The sequence below is a fragment of the Lepidochelys kempii genome, chromosome 2 (assembly GCF_965140265.1).
Source record: "Lepidochelys kempii isolate rLepKem1 chromosome 2, rLepKem1.hap2, whole genome shotgun sequence".
Taxonomy (NCBI): domain Eukaryota; kingdom Metazoa; phylum Chordata; order Testudines; family Cheloniidae; genus Lepidochelys; species Lepidochelys kempii.
The window spans coordinates 254,888,646-254,908,139 of NC_133257.1; the positions used below are offsets into that span (position 1 = coordinate 254,888,646).

Sequence of the window (19,494 nt, forward strand, 5' to 3'; positions counted from 1 at the left end):
GGTGGAAATCTCTGAGGGAGCTTAGGTTGTCTGTCCAATGGATTGAAAATATCATTGCTCTATCTCCAGGAATGTTGTTGGTTTCATGCTGCATTTTTCCAGTAGTTCTTACTTGAGGTGGCCCATGAAGAGGTTGGTATATCAGGGAGATGATGAAATACATGAGTTTGGCAATGTGTTAGGGTGTGGTACATTATCTTGTAGGTATTTGAGGCAGACAGCTATGCCGTCATGGTGAGGGATGTTGGTATATTGGGAGGTGACAAGGATATATCCGTGATGGCAAGGATAGTGTTCTGGGAGGGTTGATAATGTGCAGAGTTTCTGGAGGAAGTCGGTTGTATCTGGGAGGAAGCTGGCTCTTTGTGTGGTGAGTGGTTGAGGATGGTTTCTATGAGTCCTGATATTCCTTCAGTAAGAGTTCTGTGGCCAGATATGATGGGTCTACCTGGCATCACTGGTTAGTGTATCTTGGCAAACATGTAGAAGGTCCCTGGGGTGAGTTTGTGGAGCATGAGGTTATAGCAGTTTTTTCCTGGAGTTGTTGTGGGGAAGGATTTAATGGTACGGTATCTTTAAACTTCTGTGTGAATTGTGGTGTGTGGTTGCCTTTGAGTTCTTTGTAGTAGGGAGTGTCAGAAATTTTTCTGTTGGGCCTCATTGATGTGGTCATCATGATTAAGGACTACAATGGTGTACCCTATATCTGGGTTGCCAGACTGTGGTTGATGTAATATTTGTTAAGGATTTCACAGTAATTTTTTTTTCCTAAAGCAATTGATACAATGATCCATTGTGTGGTTTAGTCTGCTGGGCGGTGTCCAGTCAGATGATTTATTTTTATGACTTTTGGTGGAGTTTGTGGATGGTGTCGTCTTGGTTATGAAAGAATTCCTTGAGGAGGAGTCAGCAGAAGGATTCTTCTCACTCTCCACATGTTAGTATAGTATCAAGTTCTGTGTTGGGGAAGAAAATTCAGTTCCCTGGAGAATACAGATACTTCATTCTGGTAAGGGGGAGCTTTGATAAGTTCATGATGTGTAATGTCCGTGTGGTGGGTCATGGTGTCTTGATTTCCCCTAAGGGTGATGTTCTGTTGGTTATGGTAATTGTTGTAGTGGGTTCCACTTTTTGCTTTTGTGTTGGATGGCTCTCATCAGGTTGTTCGTGTTTTTAATAGCTGTTTTGTGTTTCCTGTGTGATCTCCAGGTAAGTTTCCTGATTTTCTTTTCTTCAGTTGTTGGGAGAATTTTATGATTTCTTGTTTGAGATGGTCTCTTCTGGAGTGTATATATGGTACAGGAGATGGTTCCTCAGTTTTTCTGAGGTCCTTCTGCAGAACTGTTCCGCATATTTGGAATTGGATGTAGTGGTGAAAGGATTATAAATGGTGAGTCCTCTGGGGATGGTATTGTCTTTCTTGCATTTACTCAGAAATTAGATGTCGCTGCTCAGTCTGGCTTCATGTTGTGAAGTTTTCATTTTATGGGACACAATTTGATATCTTCCATAGTTGTTTGCAGTGTTGTTGCAGCTGTGTTGGTCCTAGGATATTGAGAGAAACAAGGTAGGTGAGGTAATATCTTTTCATTAATTTTAGTTATTTTGCTTGGACGTAATCTAGAGCACTGTACCAAAGCTGGTGTTTTTCATGGTAACTACAGTTAGAATTGCCAATTTTGGTTGGACATATTCCTGGAGGTTTCATCACATGACATAATCTTTAATTCCTGGAGGCTTGGCAACCATAAGTGTGAGCCTTCTCTCTTACAGATCAATATTAAATTTGTAGTACAAGAGGTGATCATTGTCTGTAGCAGAATTTCAAATAATCATGGCAAAAAGTACAAGCTGGAAGGTGTGGTTGCTTTGGAGATGGAGATATGGGAAGATAATCAACCTTCCAGGGCTAGTTTAAGCAAATCGGTGGAAACCTGCCAAGCCATTGCATTACCAAGCTCTCCACTCCGTCCCTCGATGCAAGGCTCAAGTTTTAATGTGACCCACTCCATGCATCTGTCCTAGACTCCTATTGTGACAGCTGTAGGGATGCGTTTCACACCAGTGGATGGTGGAAAGATAACCGGTGGTTGGAATACGTAGTGTGTCCAGAACTGGTATGTGTGTTTGTGGAGGGAGGTAAGGGAATAGTGGATGGATTCCCGTTAACCAGGAGGATGGCGAGGGGTACAATTAAGGTGACCCAGTCAGGTTCACTAAAATGGGACATTCATACTTCTCACAGAGCTGCATCAGTGTGAAGAAGCTCACTCAGCCTGAGCAGTAAACATAGTAACAGGATTTCAACCTGACCTCTTTGGGGTGGGAGACCCAAGATTAACTTTGCAGCTGCAGGTTTGGTAGCACTGTGTGAACTGACACCTGCTTCATACCCCAAAAAGACCATTCAGTACCGATGTGGGTGCTTTTACCTCTCCTGGGTGATGTTACATGCTATATAACGGAGACCATTTAATTAGTTGATGTACTCCAGAAAGCCTTTGCTCCAGATGTCATTCCCGTGGATTGATTTCGCTTTTGAAAGATTAGTTAGCAGCAGGTTTAGACTTTGATAGATATTTTTGTGGCATTCAGTCTAGTCTGAAATAAAACTAATGTGCCTTTACTAAAAATAAAAAATGTGCACTTACTGCGGTAAGTCAGGCTAAGAATTTGAGAAGCAGTCAGTGATTTGGAATAACAGAATGCAGCGTGTGAGTAAAACTCTAAGGCACTTTGTGCTGCTCTTCCAGCATTAAAAAAGGGGGTGACTTTTAAAAATGAAAATCTTTGTTGAGATGTGTGCCTGATTTTTGAAGCAGAAGAGTGGCTGAACAGCTCCAGCTCTGCATGTAGCCTATAAACACCTTCTAGGTACAACCTTCTGCAATAAAGACTTGCTACTGGGCCTCAAATCTGACTTGAAGGGACCACGCTGATGATTAAAAGGAAGTTCTGTCTCCATGCTCAGTTGTGGTGAAATCCTGGCCCCATAGAACTGCTCAGGAGTTTTGCCATTGACTTCAGTGGGGCCAGGATTTCACCCTTGGTCTTTGGCCTCTTTGAGACTGGCAGCAGAGGTGCCAGTTGTGCTGGTGTTTTTGCCACTGAACGTTTGCTCAGTAGAAACTGGACTGAGACCATTACATTTATTTCACTCACATCATGGACCAGCCAACTTTTGGTGACAAGCTTTGCATTCTGAGATGTCTGTGTGATTTGAGGGATCAGTCTGTACAACTTCTGAATTCTGGTTGATATTATGAAGTGTTGCTATGAAAATTGCTGTTGTCTTGAATAATACTCTGTCTGTGTGTGTTTGCCATGGGCTGGCAAGGTGCTGTAACGTCTCTGCCAGATCAGGGACAATGGTGCATTGTGAGAACTCAGTGACCACCTGTTCAGGATAAAGCACTTTAGGACAATAGGTTTGCTTGAGCTGGGAGAGGATACCGTCTCCTCCTCTCTGAAGGGAAGCGGAGAGCTGTAGTGAGTTATTGAAGCAGGACAAAGAGGCGGGTGACCAAAGAAAAAGGTTATAAAAGGACTCACATGGGGAAGACCCACAGAGAGAGACAGGAAATTTTGAGCAGGAGGAAGGGAATGGATTGGCCAAAGTCGGAGTAAATGAGCCGGGGGAGAAACTCCACTTTCAGCACTTTTTTGTGCTGAAACACAGTACAAGTGACGCACTGCAATAAAAGGATGCTAGACAGCCCCAATGATCTATTCGGGGTCTTTGGCCATTTGCATCAGCTCAATATGGTGGAAACTGCTGCAGGATTCTGATGAGTTGGGGGAACCCTGCCTACCTGAGCATAGAGGGTTCCCCAAGAACACCTCAGGGAAGGGTGAGCTAGAACAGTGGTTCCCAAACTTTCCAGACTACTGTACCCCTTTCAGGAGTCTGATTTGTCTTGCATACCCCAAGTTTCACCTCACTTAAAAACTACCTGCTTACAACATCAGACATAAAAATACAAAAGTGTCACAGCACACTACTACTGAAAAATGGCTTACTTTCTCATTTTTACCATACAATTATAAAATAAATCAATTGGAATATTATAAATATTGTACTTACATTTCTGCGTGTAACTTTATTGAGCAGTATAAACAAGTAATTGCGTGATATTTTAGTTTGTCCTGATTTTGCTGGTGCTTCACATGTAGCCTGTTGTAAAATTAGGCAAATATCTAGATGAATTTATGTACCCCTGAAAGACCTCTGCGTACCCCCAGGGGTATGCGTATCCCTGGTTGAGAACCACTGAGCTAGAGTGAGGGGCATTGCATTCAGGATGTATGTTGTTTTCTATATGATCTGTACATTCTCTGTATTTCTTGTGCTTAAGTAAAGAGCAGGTAAAGAGACTTCTGTGCAAAGGGTCAGTGTGTTATGTCATTCTCGTACCATGTGGCCCCTTGCAGAGGTAACCAGAAGGCTCACACCTGCGAGTAGAGTTCTGGGAGAGGGTGTGCTTAAGCTACTGGGGTATCTTGAGAGTTAGCACTGGTTCTGGGGCCTATAGCAAATAAGCTGTGGGGCTCCATTTTCATGAAGGGGTAACAGATTCAGAGTAGGTGCCCAGGAAATGTGCCAGAGGTGAAGGGAGGAAACAGTGCAGCAGCCTGGTGAGACCCAGAGAAGTCAGTGTCTGGATCCCCTTATGCTAGTGTGATGAGCCACCGGCAGGAGGAGCCCAACCAGCTCTGTGGCAGTCCAGTCCCCAAATTTGAGTTTTGTTTGTCTTTTAATCCTAAAGGTCAGAAAACTTAATTTCCTTCCCTTGATGTTGGAGTTTCTTGGTGTGCCTCTTTTGCTAGTATAAGGGTCCATTCTGGGATTGTAGGTGACATTGAGCAAAGCTGAATATTTAAATTATCCTAAAGAATTTTTTTTCAATGGACTTCTTATTCAGAAACTCCTATTTTTTTCCGGCTCCCACTTTCAGAGTTTGCATTATTTTGCCTGTGTGTGTGTGTGTGTATATATATATATATATTTTGTTTTAATTACATTCTCTGCATATTCAACCTGACATATCTATTTATCTTCATTTATATAGTACTCTTCATCCAGGGATTTCAAAGCAACTTGCAAAAATTGAGTAAACGTCACTATCCTCATGTTACAGTTGAGGAAACAAAGGCACAGAGAGGTTATGTGATTTTCCTATCACCATAGAGTGGACCAGTGACAGAGTTGGCAATTGAACTTGTGTCCCATGACTGCAAGTCTTGTACTTTATCCACTAGACTACTCTGCCTCCCCTGAAACATTAGAATGCAGTGCAACCTAAATTATTTGAATCTTCCTATCAGAAGGGTAACCATGTTAGTCTATATGCACAAAAACAACACGTCCGGTGGCACCATAAAGTGCCACTGGACTCCTTGAATCTTCCTGTTACCAAAAACAGGATCCTGGTCTCCAGCGTGTTATTTTAATTACATATTAAAAATTTCCTGAACCCCCAAACTTATTAAATGTCCCCATGACATTTGGATATCTAGGCTGTTCAGTACTTCCTTACCCATTTGTGTAATTCACTCATCCTTAACCCTATTAGAATTAATAAGACAGGTTGCTGCATTCTTGTAACTGAATCTTCTAATGTGTCTGAAGCATTTTTGGCATCCACCCGGCAGCAATAGATAAAACTGTTGCCTGTATTATCCTGGGTTCCCTAGTATTTCTGCCATCCTCTTGTTGTGCTGTGATGGGAATCAAGAACACACCCAGCCCTGGTCCCCATCTGTTGCAGCATCAGAATCAGTAGCAGAGCCTGAACTGTTTTAATTCAGTTGCCTTTTCGGAGAGGTTTTTAATGCAGTTCTTCTATGGACATTTTAAGCCATGCTGCAGGATTTTTCAGAGCTCTAAGTCAGAATTTGTGTGAATCATCTGTGTTTTGTAAGAGACTTGTTATAAAGGGAATCGGGATTGTATTCATTTTGAAGGAAGCATGAATGCACTGCAAGACTCTGCTGGGAGCAGACATACATAAGGTAATATGAGAAAGGTATGGTCCTCGCATATTTTGTTTTTGTCATGTTTTGTCTCTTTTGCATGCACGACTGGCAGAGTTGATGTTCTCTTTTTAGAGCATTTAATTGCAGTAGATATTTCAAGGCTGAACAAAATGTTTTTATCTAGTACAAACAATTGTGTGGGGTTTTTTCCCTTGCATAACTTTTCTTAGTGATTCGAAAAGAGATTAGCTTTGTGGGGTGTGTGTATTTAATTTCTTCTTAAAACCATCTGGTCTCTGCATCCTACAGTGTGTGTCTTCTCAAACAGCTTGTATAGGGGAAGCGGCAACTGCTACCCAATTAGTGGCTGTTGCTAGTTAACAACAACCAAAAATCCTGATTTGTTGGAAAGTTCCTTCGTTTTAAATCTTATTTTGTTGATACTCATTTTTTTCCAATTTGGGATTTGCTAAAATTTGGCTTAATAATGATTCACACTGCAGGCAACTCTGATTTCTGCTGCATGTTTCCCTTCTGTTTTTCTTTTATGTAACCAGGCTTAATGCTGAGCACCCAACAATTGGCCTCTTAGGTATTGATTGCCTCCTAAAGCTCAGGCCTGTCATCTCCCAGGATCAGCCTAAAATGTAACAATTGAAAGAGGTCTAATACCTGAGTGTTACTAGAGTGCTGGTGTACAATTATTTGAGTAAAGGAGGCAAGATATTTTAGCAATATCTGTATGTTTTGCTTATGGATTACTGTCTTTTGGCTTCCGATTCAGGCCATGCTTTCAGGTACATGGCAGGTCATGAGAACATAGGATATCTGACCTTGGAGAATTGATTTCAGTTTCAGACAGCTGCAGTCCCAGATGGGGTGAAAAGCCAAGAATGGCTGCAAAGTGGAGATTGGACAGACTAAGAGCACCTAGGGGAGATCAGAAAGATTTTAAGTGACTGAAATATGGTTGTTGAGGACCAGGAGCATCTGTCGGAAGAGGAAATGACTGGAAAGGGGATGAAATGGACCCTATCAACATGGGCCCAAACCCTTGTTTTTCAAGGTGCTGACTTGATCAACAGGGAGGCAGGAAATCCAGAATGGGAGGAGTCTGTCATGCTTATTTTTGTCTTGGTTTTATTGTTGATTTAGTTCTTCTGTAGATTTTTAGTGGCAGGGAGCAGTGCCTCTCCACTTGCAGGTGTCTGAACAGGTGGGTCACAGTACGGAGGGACTGACAAACACCACTACCAGCTCACTGTCAGACGGAGACCTACGGCCACTGGCTCTGATCTAAAGAATTAATAATAGGATCCCATAGACCAAAGTTCTTCTTCGAGTGCTTGCTCATGTCCATTCCAATGTAGGGGGGTGTGCTCGCCACATGCACCGGTGCTGCAAGTTTTTCCCTCTGTGGTATCCGTAGGGGACCGGCTCTGGCGCTCTCTGGAGTGGTGCACATATGCTGCAGTATAAGGAGCCCTGCTGGCTCCCCCCTCCCTCAGTTCCTTCTTACCTCCAGAGATGGTGCTGGAACGTCTCCTTGCCTCGGCAAGCTTACTTCTCTCAACTGTGTCTAGTTGCGAACTTTTTATGTATAGTTGTTAAAAAAGTTGGTAGTTTTATAGTTCCCTCAGTGTTAGAGTTAGTAATAGTTTGTGTTCAGTATTTTGACTTGTTTGTATTCATTGTGGAAAAAAGTGATGCTGCCTCCATGGCTGACTCCACCCAGCAACTAGTGATGATATCTCTGTCCCTTTCCCCCAGCCAATGGGGCGGTGCCTGCAGCAGACAGAGCCGGCAGCGTGGCTGCATGCATCTCTCTGCCACAGACTGCAGTGGGGAGGTTCTTGGGCCGCAGATGGCCCACGGCCCGGGACTTTGAGACCCCTGGTTTAGGGGAAATCCTCATTAGCAACAAGTGTTGCATTTGCAAGAGCTTTGGGACCATGGACCAAAAAGGAGCGGGACATTCATCTCCGAGAGCTCCTTATGGCATTGGCCCTTGCACCAGCGTTGGAGCAGACGAGATCGGACTCTACTCCTAGCACTGCGGCCTTGGTGTGGAGCAGGCCACCGGCACCGACTTCAGACCAGTGCCGATCCCCATCCCCGGTACTGGCTAGAAAGCAAAGAAAGGCTGGGAGGGGACGTTTTCCTACGTCCTGTAAAGGGAAGGAGAGAGCTGGAGGAGAGCAAAGACCCGCATGGGGCAGCTCTTCCCCTCTGGATGGTGGCCAGGTTCCGACTCTCGCTGAATGGTTGAGCCCACTCCAAGACTGCCCGCCACCCCGGGAGTGGCAAAGGCACTCAGCATCTGGCGGTGCCATCCAGGCCGGAGGCCTTTCAGGCTGCTAAGGACATACTGTCCCTTCCAGTGCTGCCCATGCTGACCACTGATGCGGGTCAGCTTGCCTGTCAGAGTTCCCAGCTTTGGTACCTGGACTCTGGGCAGCATTCCTCGGGCTCTAGGCGTTGATTGCCTCTGGTCTGGCCTGGCACCAGTCCCCAGAGCCCTGGTGCCGGGAGCGACCGAGCTGTTTTCCCAGCTCACGGCACCATTCTGGAGAGTTGGAATGTTGCTCCCTGGAGACCTGTTGCCGGATCACCAGTGCATTGATGGTCTCCTACATGTTGGTCTTCTCACTCCTGTTCCCACTCCCAATCTACAGAGCAGCATCACTTTTTAAGCTTGAGGTGTCGATCATTGGGGTACCGTCTCTGATCAGCCGAATGCTGCTGGCAGTCACCGGGATCCCGACACCGAGAGCCATTGCCCTCGTACGGGTTCTTAATGGAGAGCTGACAGGATCGGGCTAGACAGGCTGCCTTGGTACCATCCTGGCCCCCAGACAAGTCTCCCCCTCCTCAGGCTTGGACAGCGAGCAGAAGACCCTGCCCGCAGGCCAGGGCCACCCATCAGGGGCATCTGGATTCCCCGCTGGGCCACCAGTGGTAGCATGGCCCCAGGGGCAGTGGCTGGCCCCCTGGAAACTATGGAACCCCTGGGGACTTCCCCACGCATCAAAGGGGTATAGATCAGCCTTGGGGGGCATCTGACAGATAAGTGACAGTCTCCCGCCTGCCCCCTGACTTGGGCGCGGAGTCACAGCAGGCTCCCCAGGGCCAGCCAGCAGAAGCAGTGGAGTTGGCAGATCCGCCTGTAGCTGCCCCCTCATCATCTTCACCCGATGAGGCAAAAGCGGGGCCCTCTCACTCGGTTCCCCAGGATGATGCCAGGGCCCACAAGGAGTTCTTGAGAGAGGGTTACTTCAAACCTGGGGCTGGAAGCTGAGTGCAGCAGCCCCCTCCAAGGTAGCATTGCCGGTGCATGAGGAAGTGGTGAAAATTACTAAGCCCTGTGGCAGACACCCTCCTCCCTGCCCGCCCCTCCAAGCAGGCAGAAACAAAATACTATGTCCCCGCTACCCACCCTGCCCCAAGCACACTTGTTGTGTTGGCAGTCAGTGAGAATAATATACAGGGCCAGTCGGGATCAGCACCTAAGAATCAGGAGGCAAAGAGGCTAGATCTCTTTGGCAGAAAAATTTATTCTATGGCCAGCCTTCAGGTGAGAGTGGCCAACCGTCAGGCCTTATTTGGCCATTATGATTTTAATATTTGGCAGTCCATGGCCAAATTCATGGATGTGCTGCCAGAGGAACCCAGGAAGGAATTGCTGGCTATCCTCCCGTGAGGGCAGACCTGTGGCCAGGACAGCCCTCCAAGTGGCCTCAGATGCAGCAGACTTTGTGGCCCAGACCATGGCTTTAGTCGTTTTGATGAGGCAGGATTCCTTGTTACAGTTGTTGGGCCTGTTGATGGAGGTTCAACAATCCATCCATGACCTCCCATTCGAAGGCCTGGCACTGTTTTCTGAGCAAATGGACAGTAAATTACCTGGCCTGAAAGACTCTAGGGCTAGCTTGCGCTCCCTGGGCCTTTTCATGCTGGGGCTGGCGAGGAAGTGGTTTAAACTGCAACCGCCCCCACAGGTTTGGGAGCCAACCTCAGTTGGAGCTCTTCTGCAAAAAGGGCCAGGACTATAAGCGGCGGCAAGGCCATCAGCCAGCACCCTCTGCTAACTCAAGCTCCACCCGTAACCAACCGGGTGGTAAGCAGGTATTTTGAGGGTGCACTCAAGGGCGACCTTCCAGCCTGTGTCCTGGATCCTGCTCCCCTGTTTCCCAACCGTCTGTCCCCCTTTCTCCCTGCTTTGGCCTCTATAACATCGGACTGGTAGGCCCTCAACACAGTAGCAGTGGAATATACCCTCCAGTTTATTTCTCTCCCCCACCCCCACTCCCTGTCCCTCTTCAGGGAGCATCTGCTTGCTCAGGAGGTGCAGGGCCTTCTGCAGGTGGGAGCTGTGAAGGAAGTCCTGCTGCATTTGAGGGGGAAAGGGTTTTACTCCCGCTATTTCCAAACCATGCTTGTTAGATAGATTCCAGTACAGTGATTAATAGCTCCAGTGATGATGAATAACCCCACTTGTTATCTTGCTCTATTTGACTGATTTTTCTTATAGGTACAAGTTTTTATGAGTGGATTAATATTTTAGTCACCTGTTTGTGTTGGCTCTGGGGCTGTCACTGTCTTTAAGACCTCTTGAAGAAAAGAACAGATCCCAGTGCACAGTAAGAATCTGAGTGGCTCTAAGCAATTGCCATGGGACCGTGTTAGGAGGCACAGTGTTGTCAGAGATACTATTCTTTGAATGTTTTTCCTAAATCTGAGACCATGACCACTGGTGTTAAAGGATCTGACAAAAGAGTACAGGGTGTTCTGGCCAAATTCCAACTGGGATAACAACTAAGCTTCTTAAATTTTAAATTCCTCTATTGTTTCAAACAGATGCATTATTCCTCAAGTCTCCATAAAAAAGATCTGTGATAAGCAGCATTACTGGTGCAGAATGGCTGCTGCATTTCCATGGGGCAAAGTTGTGTAATGATTTCATCATTATTATTATTTATTATATTGTATTACACCAGCACCTAGAGGTCCCAGCAGATATCAGGGCCCCATTGTGTTGAATCATAGAATATCAGGAGGTCATCTAGTCCAACCCCCTGCTCAAAGCAGGACCAATCCTCAATTTTTACCCCAAATCCCTAAATGGCCCCCTCAAGGGTTGAACTCACAACCCCGTGTTAGCTGTTGAACAAACATTTTGTCAAGAGCTTACATTCTAAATGAAGAAGACAGACCAGGATGAGAGAAAGGAAGTAATATTATCCCTATTTTACAGACGGTAAAGAGACAATGATTAAATGACCTGTCAGATAGGAAGTCTGTGGCAGAACTGGGAACTGAACCCAGATCTCTTGAGTGCCAGTCCACTATTTTAATCTCAAAACTATCGTGTTTATAAACATAAAGTTTATACAATGGTTTGGGCTTCTGAAGGATGAAAGGTGCTAATGTTGTTTATTTTTATTGCATGGATCCATCAACACAAAAAAATAAAAATACCTATTCTCCTCCCCACAACTGAGTTTGGTCACATCTGTTCTCACTTGCTGTTGGATCAAAGCCTGGGAGGTTAGAATTTGTGGCCTGTGGTTTTGTCTCACAAAGGTACAGGCTAGCTTGAAGGGTTTGATGTCTTGTCAGCAGATTTTAAGGCAGATGTAGGCCAACTACTGAAATTTTTACTATGCCCTGCAGATGCTCAGATTAGAGCTTCTCTTTACTGATTTGTTGAGGTTGTTTTTTCAGTTCCAAGAAACAGCACCATTACATACAAAGGAGGGTAGAGAAGTGAGAGAGTGTGTGTGAGAAGACATCCTCACTGGGTCCTAGAATGGAGTTTACAGTGCTCCATGTCTCTTTGGCCCAGATACCAGAAGAACAAGATCACTCTGTATGAGCCATGACAAGAGACCACTGTATTCAATATATTATATGTCTGGTGCTGTAAGTGTACTCAGAGCTATGCCAAACAGGTAACGAATTCCATGCCCCAAAGAGTTTGTGTTCTGTGGGAAAAGGAGGATACGGAACAATGCAGCACAAAGGCATGGTGGTAAATGATCATTCTACAGGGGGACCTTCCCATGAGGCTCCATTAGGAATCTTACTCTGATCTTCTTTCCGCAGCATGTGTGGCCTTGATTTCCCTCTCTTGAGGGGAGTAACTGGCAACATCTAGTATTTCCTTATTCCTTTTTTTTTTTTAAGTGACTTCCAAGCATCATCTTCCCTATTAAATCAAGGGACCAGTTGATCAGAGGGGTCTAATCTCCTACCTAGAAACTTTAATATCCTTTTTTACAGCAGGAAAATTCTCTTCACACACACGAACAAATTCCAATAGCAATTTCTCGGTTAAAGCTCCTGTGGACATCAGTGGGAAGCGTTGTCCTTGAGGAAATTCTTCTCTAGAAGATTTGCTCCATACTGAATGAGGAAATCACAGTATAAAGTGCAGCCTTTTTTCTTTAAATAGAAGCTAACACACTGAGATACTTTTGAAGCACTCCTGATGTGAGCCTGTCTATCGAACTGATCTTCTTTTTATTGGCACCCACCACTATAGTATCCCAGGTATTTCCACTATGTTCGGACACAGTTCTCTTTGGTCAGGTTTAATGATCTCTTGCTGCCTGTAGTTTTGTTGTTTAACTATTTCCTGAAACTCTACTTTTTTTTGAAAATATCTGTCTAATCTACATCTTCTAAGACCCCATCACAAAATTACTGTCAGCAATTACTGATAGCACTGAGCACGCCTAGAAGGGCAAGATCCCCACAATCTCTCCCTGCTTATAGATGTGTGTTGTTTGTTTTTCCTTTTAAATCCCTCATCATCCTTGTAACTTCTCCTCCCTTTCTTGAAGTTCTCAATTTCTTTCTTTCCTCTTCCTCCACCCAGCCTTCCTATTTTGGATTGGGTATTGAGGGAGATGTTCTGTTGGAGGGGTCTTATCACAAAGTGGGGCTGCATTGAACAGGGTTGGGTTTGGGCTTAGTTTTGATATCTTTTTTTGCTAAGGTGTTTTATAGTTCAGAATGCTTCGTGTCTAAGTATTCCTGTCTATCCAATAACGCGAAGGCCCCAGCATACCTTTGGTCATGGTTCCAATAGATTCCTCCTGGGGGATTCTGTGCCAAAAGATTAAAAATTCTGCACACAATATTTTTAAATTCTTAAAAATTTTGCAAAGTTAAATTTGTTAACGCTATATAATACTGCCAGTTTCAGTTATTTTGGTAATTTATTTCAAAATACTTTGTCAGCAAGTATGTGTGTAACAATACAGACACATACAAAAATTCCCCCAGGAGTAGAGAGTTAAAGAAACCCCTACAACAGCCCAGTTCCTGTTTCTCTGTTCGCTCTCCCACTCAGCCCAGCCGAGGGGCCAGACACTCACTTGCATAGCCATGGCTCCTCCCAGCCCAGATACTCTCCCCCCTGCCCGCTCCCTCCAGAGCCCAGGGATCCAGAGGGAGAAATAGCTTGATGCTTGGTCCCAAGATTGCACAGAGTTTCCTGCACACCGTTGCCTCCTTCTTGTTCCCTCCCCCCAGCCTTGTCTTCTGTTTGAGAGCTGGGCTGGGCCGGGTCCAGTGGCCACTGGTGGTGGCCAATATTTCTGCAGCCCATTTCTGTGGGGAGGAAAAAGGAAATTCTGTAGGCACAACATTAATTTCTGTAAAATTCTGCATTGCACGGTGGTGCAGAATTCCCCCTAGGAGTAATAGATAATAATACTGATTGCTTACCATCCAGAACCGAGCTACCTAGCACACAGTAAGGACTCTGAAGATCAGAAATAAGACTTTACATTGAGGCTGGAAACCGATAAATAGTAGATGATGCAGCAGTGGTGTGATGTGTTGGTACTTCCCTCTGCTGGTCAGTAAGCAGGCTGCTGCTTGTACAAGTTGCAGTTTGTGAGGGGTGGCCAAGTTGCAGCCCTAGTAGAGAGAGTGGAGGAGTCTGATCTGGGATGGTGAGGAGGGAATATCCACAGTTTTCTATTCTTTTTCTCTTGTGTGCTCTCTCTCTTTTTAATTTATGCTTTAGCTGGGTTGTCCATCTGCCATAATAATAAATACTCTGTGAACAGTCATAGCACTGTACGATTCCTAGCGTGAAAGAACCAATAAACAGGCTGTCACATGCTTGGGGTTCTTACTCATATCCTGTCAGAGAGCCACAAGTGATGTTCTATTAACTGTTGAGCTTTAGGAATAGGGCAACATTCATAATATTTCCATACTGTCTCAAGGCCTCTGGACATTTTTTTTGCTGGTTAACTTAAAACATATAAATAACATGGTAGTCTGTACAGAGCGGAACATGCTACACACAGCCCCACCTCTGATCTCGCGCTCCAGAATATGCCCATCCTGTCTTCTATTGCCTGGTTCCTTCCCAACCCATTCCATGGGAGTTCTTCAGTATGGCTGTTGCTGCTGGATTCTTTACAAGGTGATTAACCAGGTGACTCAGAAGATAAAGCTGGGGTTTCCCCCTAAAGACTGGAGGAATGGGTATAAAGAATACCATATCTCTGAGATATTAAAAAATCCCACAAATCTCTATGGTTTTCTGTTGAAGCAATTCATATGTGGCCTGATCCCAAACAGTGAATTCAGTGTAAGTTGCTGGTGCTCAGCACCTGTCAGGATCAGTCTCAAAAAGAACAAGATGTTAGTGATTTGGACGAGATCCTTTTCCTCAGGGGTGTGCTGAGGCTGACAGGGTTTCCAGCATGAGGACCTAGCCCACTCAACAAACTATTTTGGTCAACCATTATCTGGGAAATATCTTGGCATTTCTGTTCTAATGTGGTTTGTATTTTCAGTAAGGTTCCACCAGTACTACAAAGTCAGGAGACTGGTGGGGCTCTGTTAGCAAAGGCTCTAGCCAAGTAAAGCAGTAGCCACCCATGCTGTGCACGGTACAGGAATGGGTGTGGCAATGCATAGGTAGCTTCAGTTTCCATAGCCATTTAATCCTTTGTTTGCTTAGGATGCCCAGAAAGGTGCCTTTAAATGGCAGTTGTGGTGATCTTCTGTTGCGAATGCTTATCCTCTAGGAACTGTACTGAGGCCACCAAGTTAATTTCACAGAGGGCACTGAATAGTCACTATATGGTGTTAATGATTTTCAGGCACCAAGATTTGGGCTGGATTGGAGCCAGGAACACAGAACTGAAGGTCTCCATATCTCATTTCCACTGGCTCCAGCTATCCAGTTCCACGTGATGGTTTCTTTTATTATGAACATACTTTAAAAAATTTAAGAGAAATGAGAAATTAAATCAGCCAAGCCTTGCGAAGTACAAACCTGGCTTCTGTGCATGTAACGAGCATTCTGCATCTGTCACTGCCCACTCGTTGAGTCATACTGAGACCTAGTAACCAAAATCCTAACGTCTCAGTATAATTTATCACTCTGTCTTCCAGAGCACACACTTCTGTTAGATTCACTGGAACGGGTAGGGAATGAGTAACCGTACCCATAAGGAACAGAATATCACAGCAAGACTCAGTGCTGTGTTCAGAATGGAAGCCCAACAAATGAGTAGAAATCTGTCCATTTCAACTCCCCCCGTGCCTTTATTTGTTAAGAATGATACAATCATGGGTATATTTTAATTGTTTTGGCATATTATGTAAAAAAATACCTTCTCCCTCTCCTTGCCCACAACCCAAAATTGATATTCTAAATGGCCTGTAAATGTAATAGCTCCTTTGCTCTATTTTCAGATTATGCTATAATCTACAAACCATTAGATTAAAATGTGATGGGTCATTTCACTTTGCAGATGTTTCCTGGATATTCTTAGGTGTGGATTAAATGTGGACAGTCCTCTTGGTACCACTGGTCCCAGAAAATCAGGGAGCACTGGATACAGGCAGCCATTAAATCATCTCTCCAAATTGCCAAAAATTCTAAAATCATCCATATTTTGTGTCCTTAATGAAAAGCAAAATAATAGCTTTGTGTCTGGAAGCAATGATTTCTGTGTTCAAGACTCCTAATAACACAGATTTAGAATCAAGTCTGAATTTTAACTTAAATAGTAGTCATTGGAGTGATGTCTTCTGAGGTCTGCAGGGTTTCTAAAAGGTTAGTTCTGAAAGAGAAATCCCTCCATCAGGTCCGATCTGCAAAAATGTGCACCTTGTCCTCAAGAACTTGAGTCATTCATTTTGTCTTGGTAGGAGTTTGGAATCCAAACCCTTCCTCAAATTGAGAATCTCAAGGCATTAAGACCCTAGTGCTAGCATGTGTGCTAACTGCCTGTGTCCTGATCTCTTCTTTCTAATGGACAGTCTAATCAATAGACTGTGCAGTCAGAGGCTATTCCTAATAAATATGATGCTGATTGGGCAAAGCCGATGATTGGGAACAAGAGTATTTGCCTCCTGAAGTTAACAGAAACCCTGATCCTCCTAAACCTAGAGGGATACACGGGGTTATCTGTGTCCAGAAAATATGTTAGATAAGAACATCACATAGGTAGGTTCTTAGAGCTTTGTGAGGATGTGACCCTGCAGAATGCTGGATTTCAATGGCACCTTGCAAAATTGGGCACATTTTCTGCACTCTGAGGCTGCATCAAGTTGCCTTTTCTGCTTTTATTAAAGGAGAAATCCAGAAAAACAGTAGGGAATGTTCTCCGTACTGAAGCGCTAGCTAAGCGTGGGTAAAGTTCGTCAAGGAAAGTGTCTGTTCCTGGTTGGGTAATAATACATAGCTCTTGTATAGCCATATCTAGGGCCTGATTCACCACTGCCTTGCATCCTTTGCAGTCACCATTTCAAAGGGGTGCAAAATACTTATCAACTCAGAATAGTGGTCTGTTCACCCACTTCATTCGGGTAGCAATTACTAGACAAGATGCAAGGCAGTGAAAAGTGAGAGCCATAATGTGTTAGTAGACATAGTGAGCAGAGAAGTGAAAATCTCAGATCACATCCTTCAAATATTTGATTATTTAAAAAAAAAAAAGTTTTAAGTGAATGCTCTTGGCAGAGCAGTAATGCACATCTAGAAAGGGTAGTAAGAGGCCAGTATAGCTGCATCAGGAACTCTTTAAAGACCTGAAAATAAAAAAGGAATTCTACAAAAAGAGGAAACTTGGACAAATTGCAGCACATGAGTACAAAAGAGTAGCTCAAAATAGAAGCATGTAGGGACAAAATCAAAAGGCTAGGGCACAGAATGAGTTACAATCTAACAAGGGACATAAAACAATAAGAAGGAGTTCTATAAATGTATTAGGAGAAGGACAAAGGAAAGTGTGAATTACGCTACCTCGCAGGAAAGGAAAGTTAATAATTGATGACATCAAGAAGACTGAGATGTTTAATGTCTATATTGCTTCAGTCTTCACTAAAAAGGTTAATTATGAACACAATTAATGTTAACAACAAGGGGGAGAAAGCACAATCCAGAATAAAGAAAGAACAGATTAAACAATATTTAGATGTATTCAAGTCTGCAAGACCTGACAAAATTCTCTTTAAAATACAGAAGGGACTAGCTGAAGCAATCTCAGAAGCATTAGCCTTTATCTTTGAGAACTCATGGAGGCGGGTGAGGTTGCGGTGGACTGGAGAAGTGTGTGTACAGATCCTATATTTTAAAAGGGTAACAAAGAGGACCCAGAGAATTACAGACCAGTCGGCCTGACTTAGATACCTGGAAAGGTACTAGAACAAACTATTAAACGATCAATTTGTAAGCCTTGTGACAAAGTTTGGAGCCTGTATTGGTGGGTCCCACACGTCTGGGTGGATTCAGTAGCCTCAGAAACTCACTAAGGCCCCAATGTGATCTTCCTTTCACAGTATAGCGGCAAGAGTCACATCCTGTTGATTTACTTTCATCACAGGCCAGTGTGGGAGATGGGAAGGGGAAATACCCCACAGTCGTTGTTGATCCGTAGCGCTCAGTAGGCACAGTTCAGCCTCCTGACTGGATCGAGGCCTGCTTCCCCTCTCAAGGGGATCTCTGTAGAGCATGGTGGGGGGAATCCGGGTCCACCCTCTACTCCGGGTTCCAGTTCAGGGATCCTAATAGTAGCAGCTGTTGGCGGATTTCCCTTCACCACTGAAGTTGCTTTGATTCTCTGGGCCACTTCCCCGTGGTCCCCTTTTCCTAGTTTCACCCTTACCTCAGAATACAGCAATGCTGCTTCTCCTCCAACTCCTTTCACCTGGGCTCTCCCTAGGGAACTGGGAGGGAGAGCTTTTAAGCAGTATGAGTGAGACCTTGATTGGTTCCAGCTGTCTCCATTAGCCTAATGGCCTTAACTGACCCTTTGCCAGTTAATTGGGGTCAGGTGCGGGCATTAGCCTAATGACCTTAACTGGTTAATTAGCTTCAGGTGTCTTGATTGGCCTGGAGTAGCCTTTGTTTGGCTATCCAGGGAACAGGGACCTACCTGCTCGTTCTGAGGCTGATATACTTTACTTTCTTATATCCTTCTGGTCTGAGTCTGTCACAGCCTCCAGAGGATAATAACTAATAGTCCAACATGGATTGTCAAGAGCAAATCACTACACATAAACTTAAATTTCCTTCTTTGACAAGGTTACTGGCCTAGTGGATGGGGGGAAGCAGTAGCTGTGATTTATCTTAATTTTCGTAAAGCTTTGACACAGTGCCACAGGTCATTGTCATAAGCAAACTAGGGAAATGTGGCCTAGATGAAAGTACTATAATGTGGTTAGTTATAGTTATCAATGGTTCACTGTCACACTAGGAGGATATATCTAGTGGGATCCTGTGGGGGTCAGTCCTCGGTCCGATAGTGTTAGGTATTATTAATAGTGGCTTGGATAATGGACTTGAGTATACTTTTACAATTTGTGAATGACACCAAGCTGGGAGAGGTTGCAAGCACTTTGGAGGACAGGATTAGAATTCAAAAGGACCTTGATAAACAGGAGAATTTGTGTGAAAGCAACAAGATGAAATTCAGTAAAGACAAGTGCAAAGTACTAAATGTAGGAAGCAAAAATCAAATGGACAGCTGCAAAGCGTGGAGTAACTGGCTAGGCAGTAGATGGCCGAAAAGGATCTGTGGGTAACTGTGGACCTGAAATTGAATATGAGCCAACAATTTGATGCAGTTGTGAAAAAGGCTGATATCATTCTAGGGTGTATTAATAGGAGTGTTCTATGTAAGATACAAGAGGCAATTGTTCTGCTTTACTCAACAGTGATGAGGCCTCAGATGGAATACTGTGTCCCGTTTTTGTGCTCCATTTTAATACAGAATGAAGAAAATCTGGAGGAGAGCAACATAAATGATAAAATTTTGAGAAAACCTGACCTATAAGGAAAGGTTAAAAAAATTGAGTATGTTTAGTTTGGAGAAAAGAACACTGAAAGGGGACCTGATAATCTTCAAATATGGTAAGGGCTATTATAAAGAGGATGGCAATCAATTGTTCTCTGTGTTCATTGAGTGGATGTTTTCAGAGAACTATCCATGACCAATTTGTGGTTTGTGCCCTGCTTCTTGACAGTCTGCCCTGAGT

The 19,494-nt window shown here is 44.2% G+C and overlaps 1 protein-coding gene across 11 annotated transcripts in view; it reads left to right on the forward strand.

The window, feature by feature from the left end:
- Positions 1-19,494, forward strand: part of PRKAG2 (protein kinase AMP-activated non-catalytic subunit gamma 2) — a 386,863-nt gene that overhangs the window by 85,435 nt on the left and 281,934 nt on the right. The window contains exon 1 of one of the 11 annotated variants that reach the window (XM_073334619.1): positions 5,766-6,012. The exons of 9 other annotated variants lie outside the window; for them this stretch is intronic. In XM_073334619.1, coding sequence (XP_073190720.1) covers positions 5,974-6,012 — 39 coding nt within the window. In that variant the 5' untranslated portion in view covers positions 5,766-5,973. Of the gene's footprint in view, positions 1-5,765; positions 6,027-19,494 lie in introns of those variants that run through there. One more of the 11 variants, XM_073334622.1, reaches the window with a different exon arrangement.